The sequence below is a fragment of the Castor canadensis genome, chromosome 11, assembly GCF_047511655.1.
Source record: "Castor canadensis chromosome 11, mCasCan1.hap1v2, whole genome shotgun sequence".
NCBI lineage: Eukaryota > Metazoa > Chordata > Mammalia > Rodentia > Castoridae > Castor > Castor canadensis.
The window spans coordinates 24,897,615-24,916,968 of record NC_133396.1 but is presented as its reverse complement, the minus strand read 5'-3'; the positions used below and the strand labels follow the sequence as shown (position 1 = coordinate 24,916,968).

General features: G+C 47.5%; 1 protein-coding gene and 1 long non-coding RNA gene across 3 annotated transcripts in view; one reads left to right on the top strand and one right to left on the bottom strand.

Moving 5' to 3' along the window:
* Window positions 1–1,812: 1,812 nt before the first annotated feature.
* Pnpo (pyridoxamine 5'-phosphate oxidase) lies at window positions 1,813–9,393 on the bottom strand. Of its 2 annotated transcripts, none has more exons than XM_020155240.2 (7): window positions 9,113–9,393; window positions 7,554–7,678; window positions 6,043–6,142; window positions 5,162–5,215; window positions 4,781–4,909; window positions 4,399–4,469; window positions 1,813–4,233 (listed from the first exon to the last, which is right to left on the bottom strand). In XM_020155240.2, the coding sequence occupies exons 1-7, from the start codon at window positions 9,248–9,250 to the stop codon at window positions 4,065–4,067; spliced, it is 786 nt and encodes a 261-aa protein (XP_020010829.1). In that variant the 5' UTR covers window positions 9,251–9,393; the 3' UTR covers window positions 1,813–4,064. The 2 variants fall into 2 exon arrangements, with proteins under 2 accessions (XP_020010829.1, XP_020010836.1); XM_020155247.2 differs by lacking the exon at window positions 9,113–9,393 and adding an exon at window positions 8,918–9,106.
* Window positions 9,394–9,428: 35 nt separating this feature from the next.
* Window positions 9,429–19,354, top strand: part of LOC141413746 (uncharacterized) — a 36,292-nt gene continuing 26,366 nt past the window's right edge. The window contains exon 1 of the long non-coding RNA XR_012438611.1: window positions 9,429–9,617. This is a non-coding gene — a long non-coding RNA (uncharacterized lncRNA). The remainder of the gene's footprint in view (window positions 9,618–19,354) is intronic.

Sequence of the window (19,354 nt, the reverse complement as noted above, 5' to 3'; positions counted from 1 at the left end):
CAGCTGTGGTGGTACATACCTGTAATCCCAGCACTGGGAAGGCTGAGGCTGGAGGATTATGAGTTCTAGGTCTGTCTGGCCTATAAAACAAGACCCCTGGAAAGGGAACTATAGTAATACCTATTTTGTAGGGAGTGACCACATGAAGTGACTCATAAGCAGTCCCCATAGTAGGTGCTCAGTTAAATACTCATCTCCTTCCTTCTTCCTTTATTACAGAATGCCACTAACCCACAGCTTCAGGTTAAGAACAAAGCAAGAACTCCCATCCTATGTTAGGTCTGACTCTTTCTCAAGTCACAAGACCTGGGAACTTGAGAAAATTGGCAAAATCTCTTGAGAACATGGTAGGAATTGGGAAGGACCAAGGTGGCCACTGAACAATGTGGTCCTGCAGCTTCCAGGTCAGCTCTTTGCAGGCTGCTGGGCCACCCTACCCCAGGGAGCTGTTGCTGGGAAAATTTATTGCCAAAACAAACAGACCTATACAAGGGGACCTTTGTTAGGTGCCTCACCCAGACCAGGGGGAGCTCAGTAGATGAAGGACAGAGTAGGTGCTAGAGGGATGGAAGACTCAGGGGTGCTGCCTGTTCTAAGGCCTCTTTCCCCCACCCCTTTCCCCCCACAAAGAACTTTTTCTAGGGTCTTACCAATTACTCAATCCACAAAGTCTCCCATGGAGAAGCTCAGACCTTCCCCAGTTTGCAGCCCTGTCTGCTGTAATTCCCACATAGAGTGCTTACAACAGATGGCTGGGAGCAAACACGCCAAAGCACTACCCATATAATTCTCTCAACACTGAAACAGGTGCTGCCATCCTCCCCATTTTCCAGATGAGTTAGCTGAGGCTCAGAGAGGTAAAAGTCATTTGCCCTACGTCAGGCGCTTGCACCGGCAGGGCTGGGTTAAAGTTGAAGCTAGTCTGGGCATGTGACCACTGTCACCACAGCACCTTCCACTCTTGAGTTTCATCTGCTGGGGGAACAGGAAGTTGTGGCTCAGAAAGAAGAAAGGAGCAGTCCATTGCGGGAGGCAGGAAGGAGGGAGGGCCTTATCTAGGCCTAGTTTGTGGGAAGAAATCATTTGCCCATCACCCCAGGGGGCTGTACAGACTATGGAACCAAAGACAGACAAGCCAACCAGCCTCAACGCTGTGTCCCCTAGACCCCATATTATAGGTAACTCCTACATAGCTCATCCTGGGGTCCCCTGAGGTGGTGAGTGAGGATAGGCAGGGATCCAAGTTCTACCTACTTCTAGCACTGCATTGCCACCTACTGTGATATTATCGTTTCCCTTCTTAGCTTAGAGGGGCCACAGCCTCTCTAGCCTTTGCACAACAACCCTGCTCACAGCCCCAAAGCGATCTCTGCAGGAGTATTTTAGGAAAACTGTAGGACCACCACCCCTAAGCTGGAGGGCTGGGTGGCTGGCTGGCTGGGGTGAGATCTGGTTGCACAGGAAGTCAGAGCGAGGCAGCTGCAAGTTTTCAGGAGACCCGAGGAGTTGGAGGAGGAACCGAGAGTGCAAATATGTGCAGGAGCTGGGAGAGGCTATGGGTTATCGACCACAGTTTCACTGGGACGCAACCCAAGAAGGAGAAAGGGGGAGACAAGGGAGGCCGGCTGGAACTAGCCTCCACTGCCCAGAAGCGGGCTGAGCATGGGCAGTGAGCTCCCCCTGCTGGACACCCAGCCTGCATGGTGAGCAGTGGGATGGGAGGAAAGTCCCAGAAATTCTCTAGTTCCCCTCCCTCCTGAGGCCGGTGGGGTGGGAGACCAGGCCAGGTTAAACATTAATATCACACATGGCTGAAGGGCTTTTATTTTATTACACACTTGGCACAGTGAATGATGAACAGAGAGCTGAAAAGGAACAGCTGAGACTAGGCTACAAGCTGGGGGGGGGGGGACACGACACATACACCTCATAACAAAGGTAGGGTGCAGGGCTCCTCTACACTCACCCACCCACATGTATTCATAACGGTCACAGCCCATGAGAGCCCACAATAACAAAAAGCACAAGGTAGGTAAGGGCATCCAGCAGGCAGCCACAGGGTAGATGGGCTTTCCTGCACTCAGGCTTAAGGGGGGATCAGCACAGGAGAGGGCAGTCCTCAGAGGACCCCTGTCAAGAAGACTGAAGCACACACCCATATAGTCAAAAGCACAGTGTATACAGTAGCAAGTTCAAGGCCAACCAGTACAAATGATAGTTCTGTGATCTTGACTGAGTCATAGCAAACACTGACCAGCCTGGCTCCACTCCATGGCCAGCAGGCTGCTTGCTCATCTGCAGCCAGCAGCCAGTTGACCTCGTCCCTGGTTGACCCCGTGCCTCATCAAGGCTGCACAGGGAGAAAGCTAGTGAAGTCCAGGATGAACTCAGATGAGAGTTATGGAAGGATTGCAGGCTGTGAGAGTGGGGGTATATTGGTTCAGAGATTGGGGTCAGAGCATCCAATCACTGGGAATTTCACACAAAATTGGATGCAGTAGTCTGGGATTTCAGACCAGAAAGTCTTAATCTTGGCTGTACAGATTTCCTTGGGGGGAATCCAAGTTTTCCAGTGCTCAAACTGTACCCAGATGGGCTTAACCCATCTTTGAGGGTAGGACCCAGGCATCAGCGTTTTTGAAGCTCCACAGGTAATTCCAGTGTGAGTGGAGACCAGTAATCTAGGGATTATCTTCAATGAAGGGGGAGTAGGGCAAGGAGATGTATGGGTAGTGTGAACAGCAAATTTCTATAATAATTTAATTTTACATTTGGGAAAACACAGTTTCCATAAACACGGACAGTAAAGTTTGATTAAAATTTTGCTGGCCTGTAGGTACCAGCACATGAATCCCTTCTACAAAATTCCTGACTAGCAGGGATTGAGTATTTCTAGTGACGTAACACTCACTACCTAAGTCCTCCTAAGAGGAACTTGTTTGAAATCTTATAACTTCTACACAAGGGTTCCTTAGAACTACAAGAATAATTTTAATCTCTTTTTCATAAAAGGCAACAATTGCTGGAGGTAAATATTATAAAAATATCCTATCAGTAAATGAGTTATGATTCCTTTAGATGTTAAATCAGTTCTAGCTAGTTTAAGCCAAAAAACAAACAAACAAGAAACAAAACCAAAATCTTAAATTTGCAGAGCTAGCAGGATGTTTTTTTAGCAGTACTGGGGTTTGAATTCAGGGCCTGTACTTGCTCGTCAAGTGCTTTATCACTTGAGCCACACCTCCAGTTTCCTTGCTTTTTAGGTTGTTTCTCAGCTAGGGTCTCACTTTTTGCCCAGGACCAGCCTCGGACCTTGATCCTCCTGCCTTTGGTCTCCCCTGTAGCTAAGGCTGGCCTTGAGCCATGATCCTGATTTCTATCTCCCAAGAAGCTTGGATTACAGGCAAGAACCACTGTACTTGGCTCATATGTGTTTTTGTTTGTTTGTTTTTTTTTAGTGGTTCTGGGTTTGAATTTAGGGCCTGTGCTTGCTAAATTGGAGCTCTCATGCCCCACCCCACACACCCCATCCCTTACCAAGGAGTTTTGGGGCAGAAGGAGGAACTGCACAGCACACATGGGAAGAATAATCCAGAGTAGCTCAGGGAATTACAACAACAGCAATTTCTTGGCTGCCATTAGTGCTTACCTATACTTCAAAGTTCAAATTATTGACAAGAAAATCTGATTGGATAGATTACCTCAGGTGCCTACAATGGGACCAATCAACTTTGGCCAGTATGATTCACATGGAAACAGGGTTGCAGGGGCACAGTCACCAGAAAGGGAGTCGGGTGGGCTGCTACCCCTAGATGGAGTTGTTCCGGACACCACAGGCAAAGTCCAGAAAATTACAGAAATCTTTCCCATATGTGATTCTCTATGACACTGTTAACCCTCCTCCGGAGCAGCTGAGACCCAACTGAATACAGAGAAGTCAGAGGATGAGCCCTGGAGAGCCCTAGATATAAGGGGTAGGAAAGGAAATGGGCTGAGTTTAGAAAGAAGGGCCTGGCTCCCAATTCCACACCCTGTCTTAGAACCTAGTCCCGCTGAGTACAGAGTCAAGGCGCAAGTCTCTCATACAGCCAGCCTTCCTCCCCGTGGTGGGTCATGGGCCCCAAAGGAGAATCTCCTGTTGGGAGGCCCCTCCGGAAGACAATGCGGTCATGCAGCCGGTTGGTTTGGCCTTGCCAGAACTCCATCACCTGGGGATATAGGATGTAGCCACCCCTACAAGGAGAAGCAGACATTTATTCTCTCACCAACTTCCACACATCCCAGGCTCTCCTGGAGGAAACTGCTGGGATGCATCTGATGAGGGTTGCCCAGAGAAGATCTATAATTCCAGACGGGGTCCTGGTGTCTCTTTCTGAATGACCACCAGGCATCACTCACCAGTATTTTGGCTTAGGCACCTCTTGTTCCTGGTAGAGCTGCTCCAGTTCTTCATTTTTCTTTCTTAGATACTGTTCAGGAAGAGAGGTAGGAAGAGGCAGACCCAGGCAATGATTTATTTAAGAAGGACTTATGAGCACATGCTGTGGGCCAGGTGCTGGACCAGACACCAAGGACACAGGAGAGCAAGGCAGCCTGGCGCACGGTCAACAGGATGGCCAGACAAAGGAGGCCCATTTCCCCATTCCCTGCCCTTCTCCCGTAGGGAGGTCATCCTCTTCTCTTTGCCAGAGTGAGAGGGCCCTAGCAGCCCCTGGGGGCAGCTTCTGGGCATGAGCCCAGGTCCCCACCATTTAGGGGACTATACAGAAGCCCTACTCACCTCTCGATCAGGGATCACAGAACTCTGGTGACTGACCACAGCCCCGATCTGGCTGCTCTTAGGGCGGGAGTGGAAGTAACACTCAGCCTCCTCCTCAGACAGCTTCTTCACAGAGCCCTCCACACGCACCTGCTCAGACGTGACCCCGGCTGGGTGCTGGTCAATACCGTTGGCCCTTCCTACCAGTACAGGCCCTATTTCTCTCTGTTCTCTCTATTGGCTACTCCTCCTCCCCCACTCCTGGCTCCAATTAGACTAGCCCAGAGCTATATGAGAGGTGGACTGTTCTGGCCTAGACACTCTGGGCACCTTTCCTAGGCCATCCACAAACTCACCTCTGCCAACACAGCCCACCCATGCTGTCCTGGGAACTTCACTCACCTGCCGGTGAAGGGGCTCCCAGTAGAAGACAAGGGAGGCAAAGGGATTAGAGTCCTGGAAATGAAAGAGAATTCCATAGACAGTGATCTGGATGAAAAGAGGATGCCTATGGCATGCATGGGGTGGGCAGGAGATCTGCAGCATGTGGGCTGTCAACAGATGTATTCACTGATCTCATTTAACCCCTTGAAGGTCAGCCTCTTGTCATAGATGTGGCAGCAGGCTCAGAGAGGCAAAGTAACACACAGTAAGTGGTAGAACTGGGGTTTGAGCCAGTCTAACCTAAAGGTGAGACTTGGCCATTTCTCTCACCTATAGATTTTTAAGAAATGCATGTTTGGCTGGCATGAACTCAGGGAGTTCATGAACTCATTCACTGAATATATACAAAATGCCAACTCTGTGTCCAAAACCAGGAAAGGTGCTAGGAGTAAAACAAATTAAAAAAAAAAAGATGCAGCCTCTACTCCCACGGGACTTACTGTTTAGCAGAGGAGAAAAATATCAACCACATAATCACATAAATAAATGCACAATCACAAACTAAAAGAAAAAAAAAAAGGCAGAAAGGAAAGTTGAAAGCTATAACGACAGCTAACAGCACCAGAGGCTGGCTCAGTGTAACAGTCAAGGAGGGCTTCCCTGAGGAGGCAACATCTGAGCTGAGACCTAAAGGAACCTGAGCTAATAGGAATCAATCAGATGATAGGGGTGGGGGGTTCATTCATTCACAGCAAAGAGAACAATGGCAAGTACAAAGGCCTGGAGGCAGAAGGAAGCCTGGGCACAGAGAGAAGTGAATGGAAGGGTGGCATGAGAAGCCATGCAGGCAAGGGTGGAGGCTGGGTGCAGCCAGCCCTGGATTTACTCTGAACCCTCACCAGCTCTTTTCCCTTCCGACTCTCGTAGTTAGTGAAGAAGCGGAAGCCATCCTTGCCAAAGCCCTTCAACAGCAACATGCGGGCAGAGGGTCTTCCATCTCTAGGGGCACACAGCAGAGCACTGGAGTCAAAGCCCATTTCAACGTCCTCACCTCGGTCTCCCTCCCCACAAGACGTCTGAGCAAGCTCTCCAGCTGTGCCCCCTTCCTTATTTGGCTCTCAGGCTGTCCATTCCTGCAGGCATAGACTAGCCCAGAGCTATATGAGAGGTGGACTGTTCTGGCCTAGACACTCTGGGCACCTTCCCTAGGCCATCCACAAACTCACCTCTGCCAACACAGCCCACCCATGCTGTCCTGGGAACTTCACTCACCTGCCGGTGAAGGGGCTCCCAGTAGAAGACAAGGGAGGCACTGTTTCTGGGGCCCTGTTATAAACTGACTTGTATCCTCCAAATACCTATATGTTCAAGTCCCAACCCCGTGTGTGACTGTATTTGGAGACAGAGCCTTTTAGGAGGTAATTACAGTTACATAAAGTCAGTTGGATTGGGATCCTAATCCAATAGGACTGGTGTCCTTGTAGGAGGAGAGACAGCACAGAGCAGTCTGTCTCCACACGCCGAAAAGCCATGTGAGGACACAGTAAAAGGGCACCTGTATTCAGATACCTCACCAGAAACCTCACAGCACCTTGATCTTGGACTTCTATCTTCCAGAAAAATTGGACTGTGAAAAATAAACTTTTGCTGAAGCCACCCGGTCTATAGTACTCAATACTACAGTACTTTGTTATAGCAGCCCTGGCAAACTAACAAGACCCTAAGAGCAGGGACCAACAATAAAGCAACCAGCCAGTGCTTAGGGATAGAAAATGGGCTATTATATCAGGTATTCTGCCCAGAGTTCTGGGGGATACCCAGGGGACAGTACAAGAGCCCTGCCTTCAAGCTTTGAGCTTTAGTGAGGAGAGACAAAAAGAATTGAGTAAGAAGTTAATATGAGAAATATCTCAAAGGGTATGACTGTCAAATCAATGACAGAGCCAAGCACTATACTAGGTTTCAAAAGAGGGACACAGCCTCATGGAGCAGTCCCAGGAGATATAGCTCTTGGAAGGGCAGATGGTGACATGGATGCATGGGGTTGTAACTGGGTGCATCAAGGACACAGAACACTGCATTTTATTTATTTATCTATTTATTTATTTTGGCAGTACTGGGGTTTGAACTCAGGGCTTCATGCATGCTAGGCAGGAGCTCTACCACTTGAGCGATGCCTCCAGCAAGCATTGCATTGTACTGCCGAAAGGGAATTTAGTGGTCTGGGCTTTGGTTTACCAACAAGGATTGGTTAACTGAGGGTTAGAAAAGACAAGTGACTTGCCTGAGACCATACAACATTTTACCGACAGAGCTGGAACCATAAAGATGACATGCAATGAGCTGAGAGTTTTTTAAGTTTCCCACTTATTCTGTACCCACCCACACAGGAGTCCATGGCTATACCCACCTGGTACAAGTAGCCAGACACATGGCATTGGCTTCCCCGATGTCAGGACACTGAACAGCCTCCTCAAACCAGGAAGCAAACTGTTTCATGGGGTCCAAGGAGCTCAGATGAGCCTCCTCAAATGCCTGGGGAAGGGAGTTTTATTTCACTTAATGAACACATATAGTGCTTACTATATGCCTGATACTGATCAAAACACTTTTCAAATATTAACTCATTTAGTCCTCATAGCAATGACTTCATAACAAAAAACAGTAGCCAGGAGTAGATTCTGTGTTCCATTTTAAAGGTAAAGAAACAGGGATAAAAAGGCCAAATAAATTGCTGGCTTCCACAGCTAGTAAGGGATGAATCAGAGTTTCAGGGTTTCTGACACACATCTCTGTGTGTCAGAATCCTAAGACTCATCCCATAATTTCTCATGCAGTAGGTCTGAGATTCAATAAGAAACTGCATTTTAAACAATCGTTTCTGAGAAGGCAACCAAATTTGGCAACTATGGCTCTGGACCCTAATTCCAAAACAGTTCTCCTCATTTTTAACCTGAAGAGGGAAAAGAACTTTTCCTCCAGGTGAGAAGGTACGTAGCCAGGAGTAGATTCTGTGTTCCATTTTAAAGGTAAAGAAACAGGGATAAAAAGGCCAAATAAATTGCTGGCTTCCACAGCTAGTAAGGGATGAATCAGAGTTTCAGGGTTTCTGACACACATCTCTGTGTGTCAGAATCCTAAGACTCATCCCATAATTTCTCATGCAGTAGGTCTGAGATTCAATAAGAAACTGCATTTTAAACAATCGTTTCTGAGAAGGCAACCAAATTTGGCAACTATGGCTCTGGACCCTAATTCCAAAACAGTTCTCCTCATTTTTAACCTGAAGAGGGAAAAGAACTTTTCCTCCAGGTGAGAAGGTACTTCAGTAAAAGTAGTTAAGAGCTAATAGCTACCAGGCACCAGTGGCTCACACCTGTAATCCTAGCTACTCAGAAGACAGAGATCAGAATAGCGGTTCCAAGTCAGCCCGGGCAAGCAGTTCGCAAGATCCTATCTTGAAAAAACCCATCACAAAGAAGGACTGGTGGAGTGGCTCAAGGAGTGGGCCCTGAGTTCAAATCCCAGCACAGAAAAAAAAAAAAAGGAGCTAAGAGCTTCTGCCTCCCCATGTTCTGAGCACTTTACGAATACCTAAGCCCATCGCATCCTTTTGAGGTAGGTACTACCACTTTACAGATACGGAAATTGAGGACCAGAGAGAATAAGTAAATTGCCAAAGATGTTAACATCCAGTAAGCGCTCAATTCCAACCCAGGTGGGCTCCAGAATTGGCGCCTCTTACCACTCAGACAAGTTGCCTCTTGAACCCACCTTCATCCACGTTTTTCCCTCTCCGAGAAGTGGTTGACTCTGAAACCCCCGTCTCCCACCAGGGTGACCCCCAAACCCTCTAGTCTCAAGGGTGGCCCCTGAAGCCCAGAGGGGCTCCTCCAACCCTCCCCTCGGTAGATGACTACGGGAACTCCTTCCCGAGCCCGGCTGGGAAGCCCTTCACGGCCGCGGCACCTCTCGGTCCCCGCGGTAATTCTTGCGCATCGGTCCCAGGTCCATGACAGCACCGCGACCGCACAGGTGGCGGAGGTAACGCGGCCACTTGGCAGGTCGTCCGAACGTCACAGCGACGCCCAGCAGCCCGTACGTCATGGGGCCGTAGGCCACGTGATCAGACGTCGCCTGGCCCCGGGTTCGGAACCAATTTCTCAGTCTGGTAGTCGAACACAGGAAGGAAGGATTTGCTAGCGGTCCAGTCAAACCAAAAGGTCCTAAATCTTCAGGGCCAATGTGTGTCCAGGATCAGCCAATGCGTGTCCAGGATCAGCCAATGCGTGTCCATGATCGGAGGAGGGCGACAGACGCGGAGAGATCATTGGTTGGAGTTTTCCGAGCGCGTAGCCAATTGGAGTGCGAACAGATATTTCCAATGGCCAATGGGCAGCGCCTCCGGGGGCGGGAGCAGAGACGAGGAAATGCTGTCACCGCTGTCAACAGGCACGTGGAGGTTTTGTTAAAGGTATAGGGACTGCTGTCGCCCAGGCGGGGGTCCGGGGGAAGGAGTCCTTGGGGGCTTGAGGGGAAGTGGTCATTATTAAGTGGCTGGCCCATCATAGATGACTGAAAGAGAGCTTAGGACAGGAAGTACCTTCTGGGAGAGGAGGTTGCTGAACTGGAGAAAGAAAAATGGAAAATGTAATTAGGGGCCAGGCTCTCAAGGAAGGTGATAGGAATACACAGAGAAATGGATAGCTGGTTGGGTAAAGAGATTGTGGCTTGAAAGTGGGAGACGTTAAAATGACTTGTGGACCACACAGGACCAGGTGTGTGTTGGAGATAGGGAGCCATACTCTGGGGCGTGGAAAGTGCACTGGATTCAGAAAGAGACTCTAGGAGGAGGAAGGTAGATAGCTGAATGAGAAGGGAGAAGAGGAAAGTTTGGGATAAAGACATCCCAGACCTGACTGGTCTTCCTCTTGCATTTTGAACACCCTCCCTCCTGCCTCATTTCTTTAACAGGTAGTCTGGGGTCAGAGCGTCCTGCTTCTTTGCTTATGGTTTTTCCTGTCCCTGTTCACCAGAGTGTATAATAGCTACTGTTATCGTAGATGGAAGGGATGTCAGTCTCCCATCTCTCCCCCATCTTGACCGAGTTGCTTCCTTTTCACATTTTGCCCTTATGTGGATGTAAGAAGCTTGCCAGTTCTCATTCCAACTTTGACCTGATGGGGCAGCCTGGGGTGGAGGTCACCCTAAAGCCTTGGTTTCCACCAGCATCAGGAAGGGAGCTACAAGAGCCATATAGACAGGCCTGGAACTGTAGTAGTAGGTGTCTAACAAGCTTGAGGCCCTGGATTCAATCCCCAATACCTCAAAATCAAAAAACAAACCATCCAGGCAGGTCCCTAGAACTGTGCCAAGTAAGGGGAACTTCCTGCCCTGTACAGGTGACTGCATTGGATATCTGTCATCTTTTGTCATGTGTTTATAGCTTGAAACAAATCTGGAAGACAAATTTTCTGCAAAGAAGTAAGACATGCCTTAAGGATATTGACCTATAGGTTCTTCACTGGGTGGAATTTTTGGTGCCGCCATCTTTTTTCTCCATCAGCATGATTGAGAGAGTTGACCAGATTTACTTTCTTGAAGTTGTCTCTTCAATGTGAACATTACTGGCCTACCCTCTTCCCGAGCCCCTTGCATTTGAACCTGGGTAAACAATATTAGTGCCCTTCATAGGTTCTTTTTAGACTCCTGGGCTATTGCTACATTAGCCTTGAATTTTAATGAACACCAAGACTAGGATCATTTGAGTAGTTTTTCTTAAAAGCCAAGAGCTCAACTGGCAGTGTGGCTTAAGTGGTAGAGTACTTGCTTTGCAAGCACAAAGTCCTGAATTCAAACCCCAGGCCACCCACCCCCCTTAAAAAAAAACCAAAAGCTCAGTGTGTTACCAGTGGTTGGGATGTTCCAGATGTTCCTGCATTCTTGGGCACAACATTTAAGATTAAGGTGCTGCTCCAGGTGTGGCAAAAGAACCACAAACAGTAAGGACCTAGTAAAGAGTAATTTATTAGCCAAGCAAAAGTACACCTCAAGGGATGAGGTGGGCAGTGGAAGGAACGATTGAAGCTGTGCAGGCTTTGGGTTTTATCCAATAGATGGGCTTACTAGGTGGCACAAAATCAGAGCCCTCCCTTTGTAGCCCTCCCCAAATAGTTAGGCCATTGCACAAAGGCTGCTGGAAGCATGCACATTTGATCCTCTTTGCCCTTCCTGGTTTAACCTGGATATGGGGAGTGGACTCCATAAGAAGGACACAGGTGCAGGTGCTGGTGGCTCACATCTGTAATCCTAACTACTTGGGAGGCCAAGATAGGGAGGATCATGGTTTGAGGCCAGCCTGGGGAAATAGTTCATGAAACCCCATCTCCAAAATAACAAGAACAAAATGGACTGGAGGTGTGGCTCAAGTGGTAGAGGATTTGCTTCACAAGGGCAAAGCCCTGAGTTCAAATCCCAGTCCCATCCAAAAAAAGGACATAAGGCCATTATCTTAATCCTCTGTCCAGGAAGGATGTGGACCATTATGTCAAAGTTGAGCCATTTGGGGTTTTGGAATGGAGTCTTGTAGTCAGGGGCAGTTCTCCTTTCCTGCGATGTCTTAACTATCTGCCTACAATAGCAATAGAGTAGGGTAGAGCATATTCATGTATTCATTCAGTAGGCATTTTGTTGTTTTTATTAAATTTTGAGAAGGTCTCTCTCTGTAGCCCAGGCTGGTCACAGACTTACTATGCAACTCAAACTGGCCTGAAACTCATGATTCTCGTGGCCCAGCTTCAGGATTATATGTGTGCACCGCCACGCCCAGCTCAGTAAACATTTGTTAAAAGACTTTGGAATCAGGCACCGAGCTAGGTCTGAGAATACTGAGGTGACCAACACAGTTCCTGCCCATAAAGGCTTGTAGTCTATAGGGAAGGCAGCTCTGTGAGCTAAAGAGTAGCAGGTTCTTAAAGATCTTTTGAAAGGTATGGTGGTGCACACCTGGATTCCCCTGAGGCAGGAGGATTGCAAGTTCAAAGCTAACATGGACAACTTAGCAAGACCCTGTCTCAAAACTGGGGATTTGGCAAGTGGTAGAAAACTGCTTAGCAAGAGCAGGGCCCTGAATTAAAATCTCAGTAATGGCAAAAACCAAAACATTTAAAAGAGGATATAGCTCAGTACAGAGGAAAAAAAAAAAGTGGGGGAAGTGAAAACAAATGGGGCAAACAGTGCAGAAAGCCTTCCTAAAGGGAGCAGACATTGACTCATTTTAGCGCCAGAGGAACAGATACTCAGGAAGAGGGAAGAGGGTGAGTAAAGACGCAATGCACCTGGGATCCTGGAGGAGCGTGATGCTGCTACAACACTGAGAACTCAATTATTCTAATTTTTATTCTGTGATATTATTAAGCCAGAGTCTAATTCCATTTTTTAGATGGGAGCCAAGCAATGCCTGTATTCTCAACTACTTGGGCCACTGAGGCAGGATTGGGAGCTACAGGCCAGCCTGGGCAGCTTTGCAAGAACCTGTCTTAGAAAAATTAAAACAAAACAACTAATCAAAACAAACAAATGAAAAAAATATATAGTTCGTGAAGAGCTGGTGACTTAGCTCAGTAATAGAGCATTTATCTAGCATGCACAAGGCCTGGTTTGACACCCAGCACTGAAAAAGGAAAAAAAAAAAAAAAAAAAGAACAGATGGGGAGAAAAAAAGGGCTAGATTCTGGCAGCCTCTCCTTTCCTTGGCAATTATCGAGGAAGTTTGCAGCTGATCTGCTTTCTATATTTTCCCTTTGTCTTGAAGATAATAAGCAGGCTTGTGATGTGCTTTTCTGCTTAGTAGGATTTGATGTCTGGATCACAAAGCAGCTCTACAGTGCATGAGGAGAGAAGAAGCCTGCTGGCAGTTGCTGCCATCAGTGCCACCCCCAGTAAGGGTTTTCTGAGTAGGAGAAACGAATTTATAAGTGGTACTGCTTTTTCTTAAACACTTTGCCATCCCATCCCCCAACTTCGTAATTTTTCTTGAGAAAGGCTTAAATTAATAGGAATTAATAGGAAATATATTGCAAAATTTTATTATATAGCGTTACACTGGTTTCTCAATATGAAACAAAAAAGTCTATGTGTGAGTTTAGGAAGTATACCATGCCTGTTTTCTTCTAATACTTCTGCATTCGTTTTCTTTTCTTTTTCTTTCTTTTTTTTGGGGAGGGCAGCACTGGGTTTGAACTCAAAACCCCACACTTGCTAGGCAGGTGCTCTACCACTTGAGCCACTCTGCCAGCCTGTTTTTTTGTGTGTGGAGTATTTTTGAGACAGGGTCTCACTAACTATTTGCCTGAGCTGGCTTTGAACCTTGATCCTGATCTCTGCCTCCTGAGTAGCTAGGATTACAGGTGTGAGCCCCTGGTCCCCAGCTTGCATTTGTTTTCTTTTTTTCTCTTTCTTTCTTTCTCTCTCTCTCTCTCTCTCTCTCTCTTTCTTTTTTGTATTGGGGCTTGAACTCAGGGTGTATACCTTGAGCCACTCCACCAGCCTCTTTTTTCCCTTTTTTGTGAAAGTTTTTTTGAGAATGGGTCCCTTGAACTATTTGCCCAGACTGGCTTTGAACCATGATTCTCCTGATCTCTGTCTCCTGAGTAGCTACGATTACAGGCGTGAGCCACAGGTTATGTGGCGTGCCACATAACCCCACATCTGGCTGGGGTTATGGGTTTTAGTTTTAGTTTAGTGATTAAATTTGTATTTGAAACCTGGATGTGGTGACCAGGTGTGGTGAATGGGCAAGGAAAGGGTAAGCTGGTGGCAGGGAGATGTGACATGCTGCCTTGTTATCTGCGTGCAGACAGACAAGACACATGGCACCCAGTTTTTCAGGAAGGGGGAGAAAGAGGGTGGATGTGGCATGGGTGTGCTGGAGGCCTTGATGCTCAGGAATTCTTAGCCTTAGGGTGAACTCAGCTAGGAACCCCAGCAGGAGCAAAACCAGGACACACTGAAGGGAGAATGCTTGGCTCTCTGCCAGCAGGCACCTGAGCCCCAATTAGGATATCAGTGCCCAGAATGGGACTGGGTCTTCAGAGGCTTGGGTGGATAAGGAGGTTGAGCCTTATCTGTGTCATGCCTGTTGTGCCTTCTGGTTAAGCCTGTCCATGTGCTCCTGGATGGCTTCCCAAACCTGTTCTATAGTGTTCATACATGGTATTCCTAGCATAGGAGGGACCATGTCTCCTCCTTTCTCTGGCTTCTTTTCAAAATCCTAGTTGACAGGATGTGCTTAGGAAATGTTGGTCTGTAATGATTATTCTTAAACTGCTTTGGTTAAGCTTCTCTGTAGTTAGGTGCTAAGCATGATGATGGGGGCTTGGGATTTTTTGCATGTGATGGGAGCAAGGAGTGTGTGTTCATTGACTGGAGGGATGTTAAGCCTGCAAAGGACATGTGAATGACTTCCTCCTCAGTCCTCAGACTGGCTGCTACGGTCACTTCTGTGGGGCCTGGGCAGTGGCCAAGGCCTGGTGTTAGTTCTCAGTCATGCTCAATGGATGAGATCTGATGCCTTCTCAGTTTCCTTTGGGAAATTCTTGTTGGTCCTTGCCTGGTAATCAGTTCTCATTTCCTTTGCTCAAGAGCTGGTGAACAGGTATTTGATCCTTCTCTCCATGCCCGAGTCCCTATCACACCCCCCTCCCCCACCGTGGCTGGCTTTCTTTTTACTCACAGCCCTCCTTATTGTTCCATCTTCCAAGCTCATTTCTAGCCTCTTCAGCTCAACAATCTGCTTACTTTGAAACCCAGCTGCCTCCTGTCCTGACATTATGGGCACATTGGAGTTGGCTTTACCCCAATCCCCAAAGACCTTGGTCAAGTCACAAATAGCCTCTGACTCAATGCAGCCTCTCATTCCAAGTTCTCTGAAATCTGTATTCCACTGGCCAAGAGCCCTGCTGGGTCTGGGGACATGAGAAGTTTCCAGTGGGTCTCTCACAAAGGCTAGAGCAAAGGCAGAAGGAAGTGGGCTGTTTCTGGCACGTTCTGCCTGCAGCCAGTGCCCTTGCTTCACGTAATCTCTGGACTTTTATCACCCCTTTGACACCAGCCCGCTCACCACAGGCTGCATTGTCTAATTGTGAAGCTGTTGGGAAATCTTGTTCCATTTGGTTGGTTTTCATTTCTTCTTTTTTTTTTTCTTTTTTGTGGTACTGGGGTTTGAACTCAGGGCCTACACCTTGAGCCACTTTACTAACCCCTTTTTGTGATAGGTTTTTTGAGATAGGGTCTCACTAACTATTTGCTTGGGTTGGCTTCGAACCACAATCCTCCTGATCTCTGTCTCCTGAGTAGCTAGCACTACAGGTGTGAGCCACCAGTGCCTGGCTTGGTTTTTACTTCTATTCTATTTCTTGATGTATTTAAAACTTTTTGAAGCAATTTTAACAAATCCCATAGAAAGACTTCCCATATATCCTTTACCCAATATTCTGTAATGTTAAGATCTAACATTTATCAAAACTAAGGAATTAACAGTGGCACCCTACTACCAACTAAACTATGGGCTTTATTTGCTATACTGGGGATTGATCCCAGGTTCTAATGCTTTTTTTGGCACAGGGAATTGAACTGAGAGCCTTGCACTTGCTAGGCAAGCTCTTGAGCTAAGTTCTAAATCCTTTCATTTTGGTTTTGAGATGGGGTGTCATTAACTTTGCCCGGGGCTGGCCTCAAACTTGTGGTTCTCCTGCCTTCGCCTCTCCAGTAACTAAGATCACATGCACCACCACATCTGATTTACAGGCTATATTTGGATTTCACCTTTATCCCCTCTCCCTCATCTAATGTCCTTTTTCTTTTCTGGGAGCTAATCTGGAATTTTACATTGCATTTGGTGGTCATTTCTCCTTAATCTCCAATCTGTGACAGTTCTCAGTCTTCCAGCTGTTTTGTCCCTGTGTAAGAATGGTGTGGCATGGCATGGGGAATCAGAGGGAATGATGCGGCAAAGCTGGTTTGGAGACAGGTGAGGAAATAGGGTTAGCTTTGGGCAGGGGGAGTTTTTTAAAGGGCAGTGTGCCCATTGCAGTGGTCACTGCTATCCAAGGGACTTTCCTAGAGATCAATATGCCCTGGACCTGGTGCAGAAGAGGAACTGCAAGCCCTGCTCATCCCTTGTAGGCAGGGGAAAGGGCAGAAGTGACAGGTCCTGGAAACTTTGGACACTGCGCCATGTGGCATAACCCCAGGGCTGTTCTACCTGTTTTGTGCCACCGTCTCCTGTGATAGTCCCTTGAACAGCAGGTTAATCTCTGTTTGGACCATTATGGTCCTGTAACTTTGGGAAAGGAAGACATAGGGTAGGGAGCTGTAAGGGGTTTGAGAGGCTGTTGGTGATCAGGGAAGAGGGGGCAGTTGATGCAGAAGTCACAAACTACTAGCCTGAGGAATGAAACTGGTTCTACTGTATTTTTAAGCACTTGAGCCAACATTTAAAGATTGGGAGTTTTCACACAAAACTCTATGCGTTAATCAGCTTTTCATTACTTAGCAAAATATCTGAGATAATCAACATAGGGTTTGAATAGGAACTGTCCCCCACAGCCTCTGGTGTTGAATACTTGGTTCTAGGCTGGTGGTTGTGTTTTGGGAGGTGCTAAAAACTTGGGAGGAGGTAGGTCACTGGGGCATGCTTTTGAAGTTTACACCTGGTCCTGCTTCCTTCCTTGCTTTCTGCTCCCTGTCCATCATGAAGTGAGTAACCCGTGCTCCCCCTGCCATGATGTTCTGCCTCATCAGTGGCCCAGAATCAACAGAGCTGGCCGCGATGAAAACTGTGAAATAAATCTTAGCTCCTTTAACTGTTCTCTCGGGTATTTGATCATAGTTATGTAAAAGTAACTAATACATCAACTTAAAAAGAGGAAAAGTTGATTTGAGCTCACAGATTGGGGGTTAAAACCCCCAATGGTACATGGTTGGTGGCCCTATTTCTTTTAAACCTGTCATGAGACAGTGAGAGTCCATGATGAAGAAAGCTATCACCGCCTGGTGGCCAGGAAACAGAGAGAGCAGAAGAGGAGGGATTAGGGTCCCAGTATCCTCTTCAAGGGCATGCCCCAAATGACCTAACTTCCTTCTACTAGGCCCCACCCCTAAAGGTTCTACCACCTCTCAATAACACCACAGGATGGAAGCCAAGCTTTTATCACATGGGCCTTTGGGGGACATTCAAGATCCAAATACTAGCACTCTGCATTTCTGATTTCTCTTGTGAAAATCAAACAGAGTTGGTGGCCAAGCATGGGTGTGGTAGCACATGCCTATCAAATACTGGAGAGGCTGAGACAGGATTGTAAGTTAAAGGCCAGCCCTGAGTTACGTAGTGAGACCCTGTCAAGAGAAAGGGAAAGAAAGAAGGAGGAGGACAAGAGGGGAGAGAGGAAAAGAAAGAATGAGAGGAAGGAAGGGAGGAAGGGAAGAATGAAGAAAGGATGGAAGGGTGAGAGAGAGGAAGGAAGGAAGGAAGAGTTGGCAATTCTGCCACAGCACCAACTGGTTAAAACTAGGTAGAGATACCCAATTGATGGGGGCTGTGTCCAGTTTCGTAGTCACATACTCAATATTTTGCCTGAAGGCAGAAGGTCACTTGTACTTGCTGTTTTCCTTTCTGTTGAAAATGTTTTTCTCCTGGTTCCTCAGACTCCTGAATGCACTGGGATAGTGTTCATTTAAAGTGCAGGCAAACTGGAGAGGAAGGGGTTACCCCAGTGGGTGTGAGGGGTTCAAGTGTCCCAGGAAGCACTGACTAGGAGTCTGAAATGGGGGTGTGCAGTCAGCCTTGAAGGAAGGGGGAGGGGAAGAACCACTGATAAGCTGAGGAGGGAGGGGAGGGCTCTCATATCACTGCTTAGGAAAGTTCTCTGGGTGGAATAGCTGAGAATAGACTAGGACTTAGGAGGCAGAGGGAAGATGGTTTCATTTTTATTCAGAATCTAAATAATCTATAGCTTACTTTCTTCAGCTCCTGAGCATGGCAGGGACAACTCTGAGGGTTTTCAGGCTTGTCTAGGTAGTAGAAGACACAAATGGGGATCAAAAATGTCCCTATTCTCAGATCAGGACATTTGTACTGGTTCAAGGGTCCAGCTCCTTCCTCCTGGGTTGGCGCTAGGTCTGGAACTCTTTTCTTGCCCCATTCTGTCCCTTAAAATTACCTCACAAGAAGGCATGTGGTTGGCTTTAACTTTAGCCCTCATCATCCAAGTGCAGGGCCCCACAGGGACACTTAAAAGTTGATTGTAAAGATGGATGAGGGGTTTGAAGAAAAGGTGAGCCCTACTTGCTAGTTTGTGTAAAAAGAAAAAGTAGTTTGCTTGGATTTGCCTTCAGGAGAGGACTCCTCCCCAACCCCTTCTCTGGGGCATATAATCCTGGTGTCTGGGCTAATGAACCACAGAGTGGAAATTTGGCTGAGCAGAGAGGAGGAGGCCTGCAGGGAAAAGAGGGAGAAATGAGGTCATCTTTGCTACAGATGGCCCAGGGAAAGAAGGGGGAAGAAGAGGAACTATGGGCTATGGGGTGCCCCTTGAGCTGCTGGGTGTGGCCTGCCCCAGCAAGGGTCATTAGGTGTCCAGTGAAACCCTCTTGCCCAGGGGGAACATAGGCCCTCTATACTTCTCAAGTAGAGGATGAGGATGAGCCAGATGAGGGCCAGTGTGCTCCCAGCTCTTTCTATTTCTTGAGCTCTTCATCCTTTGGCTGGTAGGATAAATTCTCCCTCTCTAAATCAGGTATTCTATAGGAGGCAGGTTGATCAGCTGTAACTTGTGAACCCATGTGTCTCTCTGGAGAAAGAAAATCCTGCATGTGAGTCTGCTCGTTCTGCCCAACTTGGGGGCACCTTCATTTCCAAAGGAGGTCAAGAAGTCAGTTTCTTCACTGGAAACACAAAACACAGGCCTTGGAATCAGCTCCCAGGAAAGGGCAGTTCTTGTGTCCTAGAGCAAAGCCAAGGGCAATGTGTGGCAGAAAGAGTGGTTAATATGTCCCATCTCTCCACCAAACTCCCTACTCAGAACACAGCAAGGCAGTTTTCCAATCATGTAGTCCATGCATGAGGAGTAAATAAATTTATCTCACACCTTCCCCTGGCTGCCAGGGTTTCAACGAGATAAAGGGCCAGATGGGTTGACAAGGGGGCTGCTA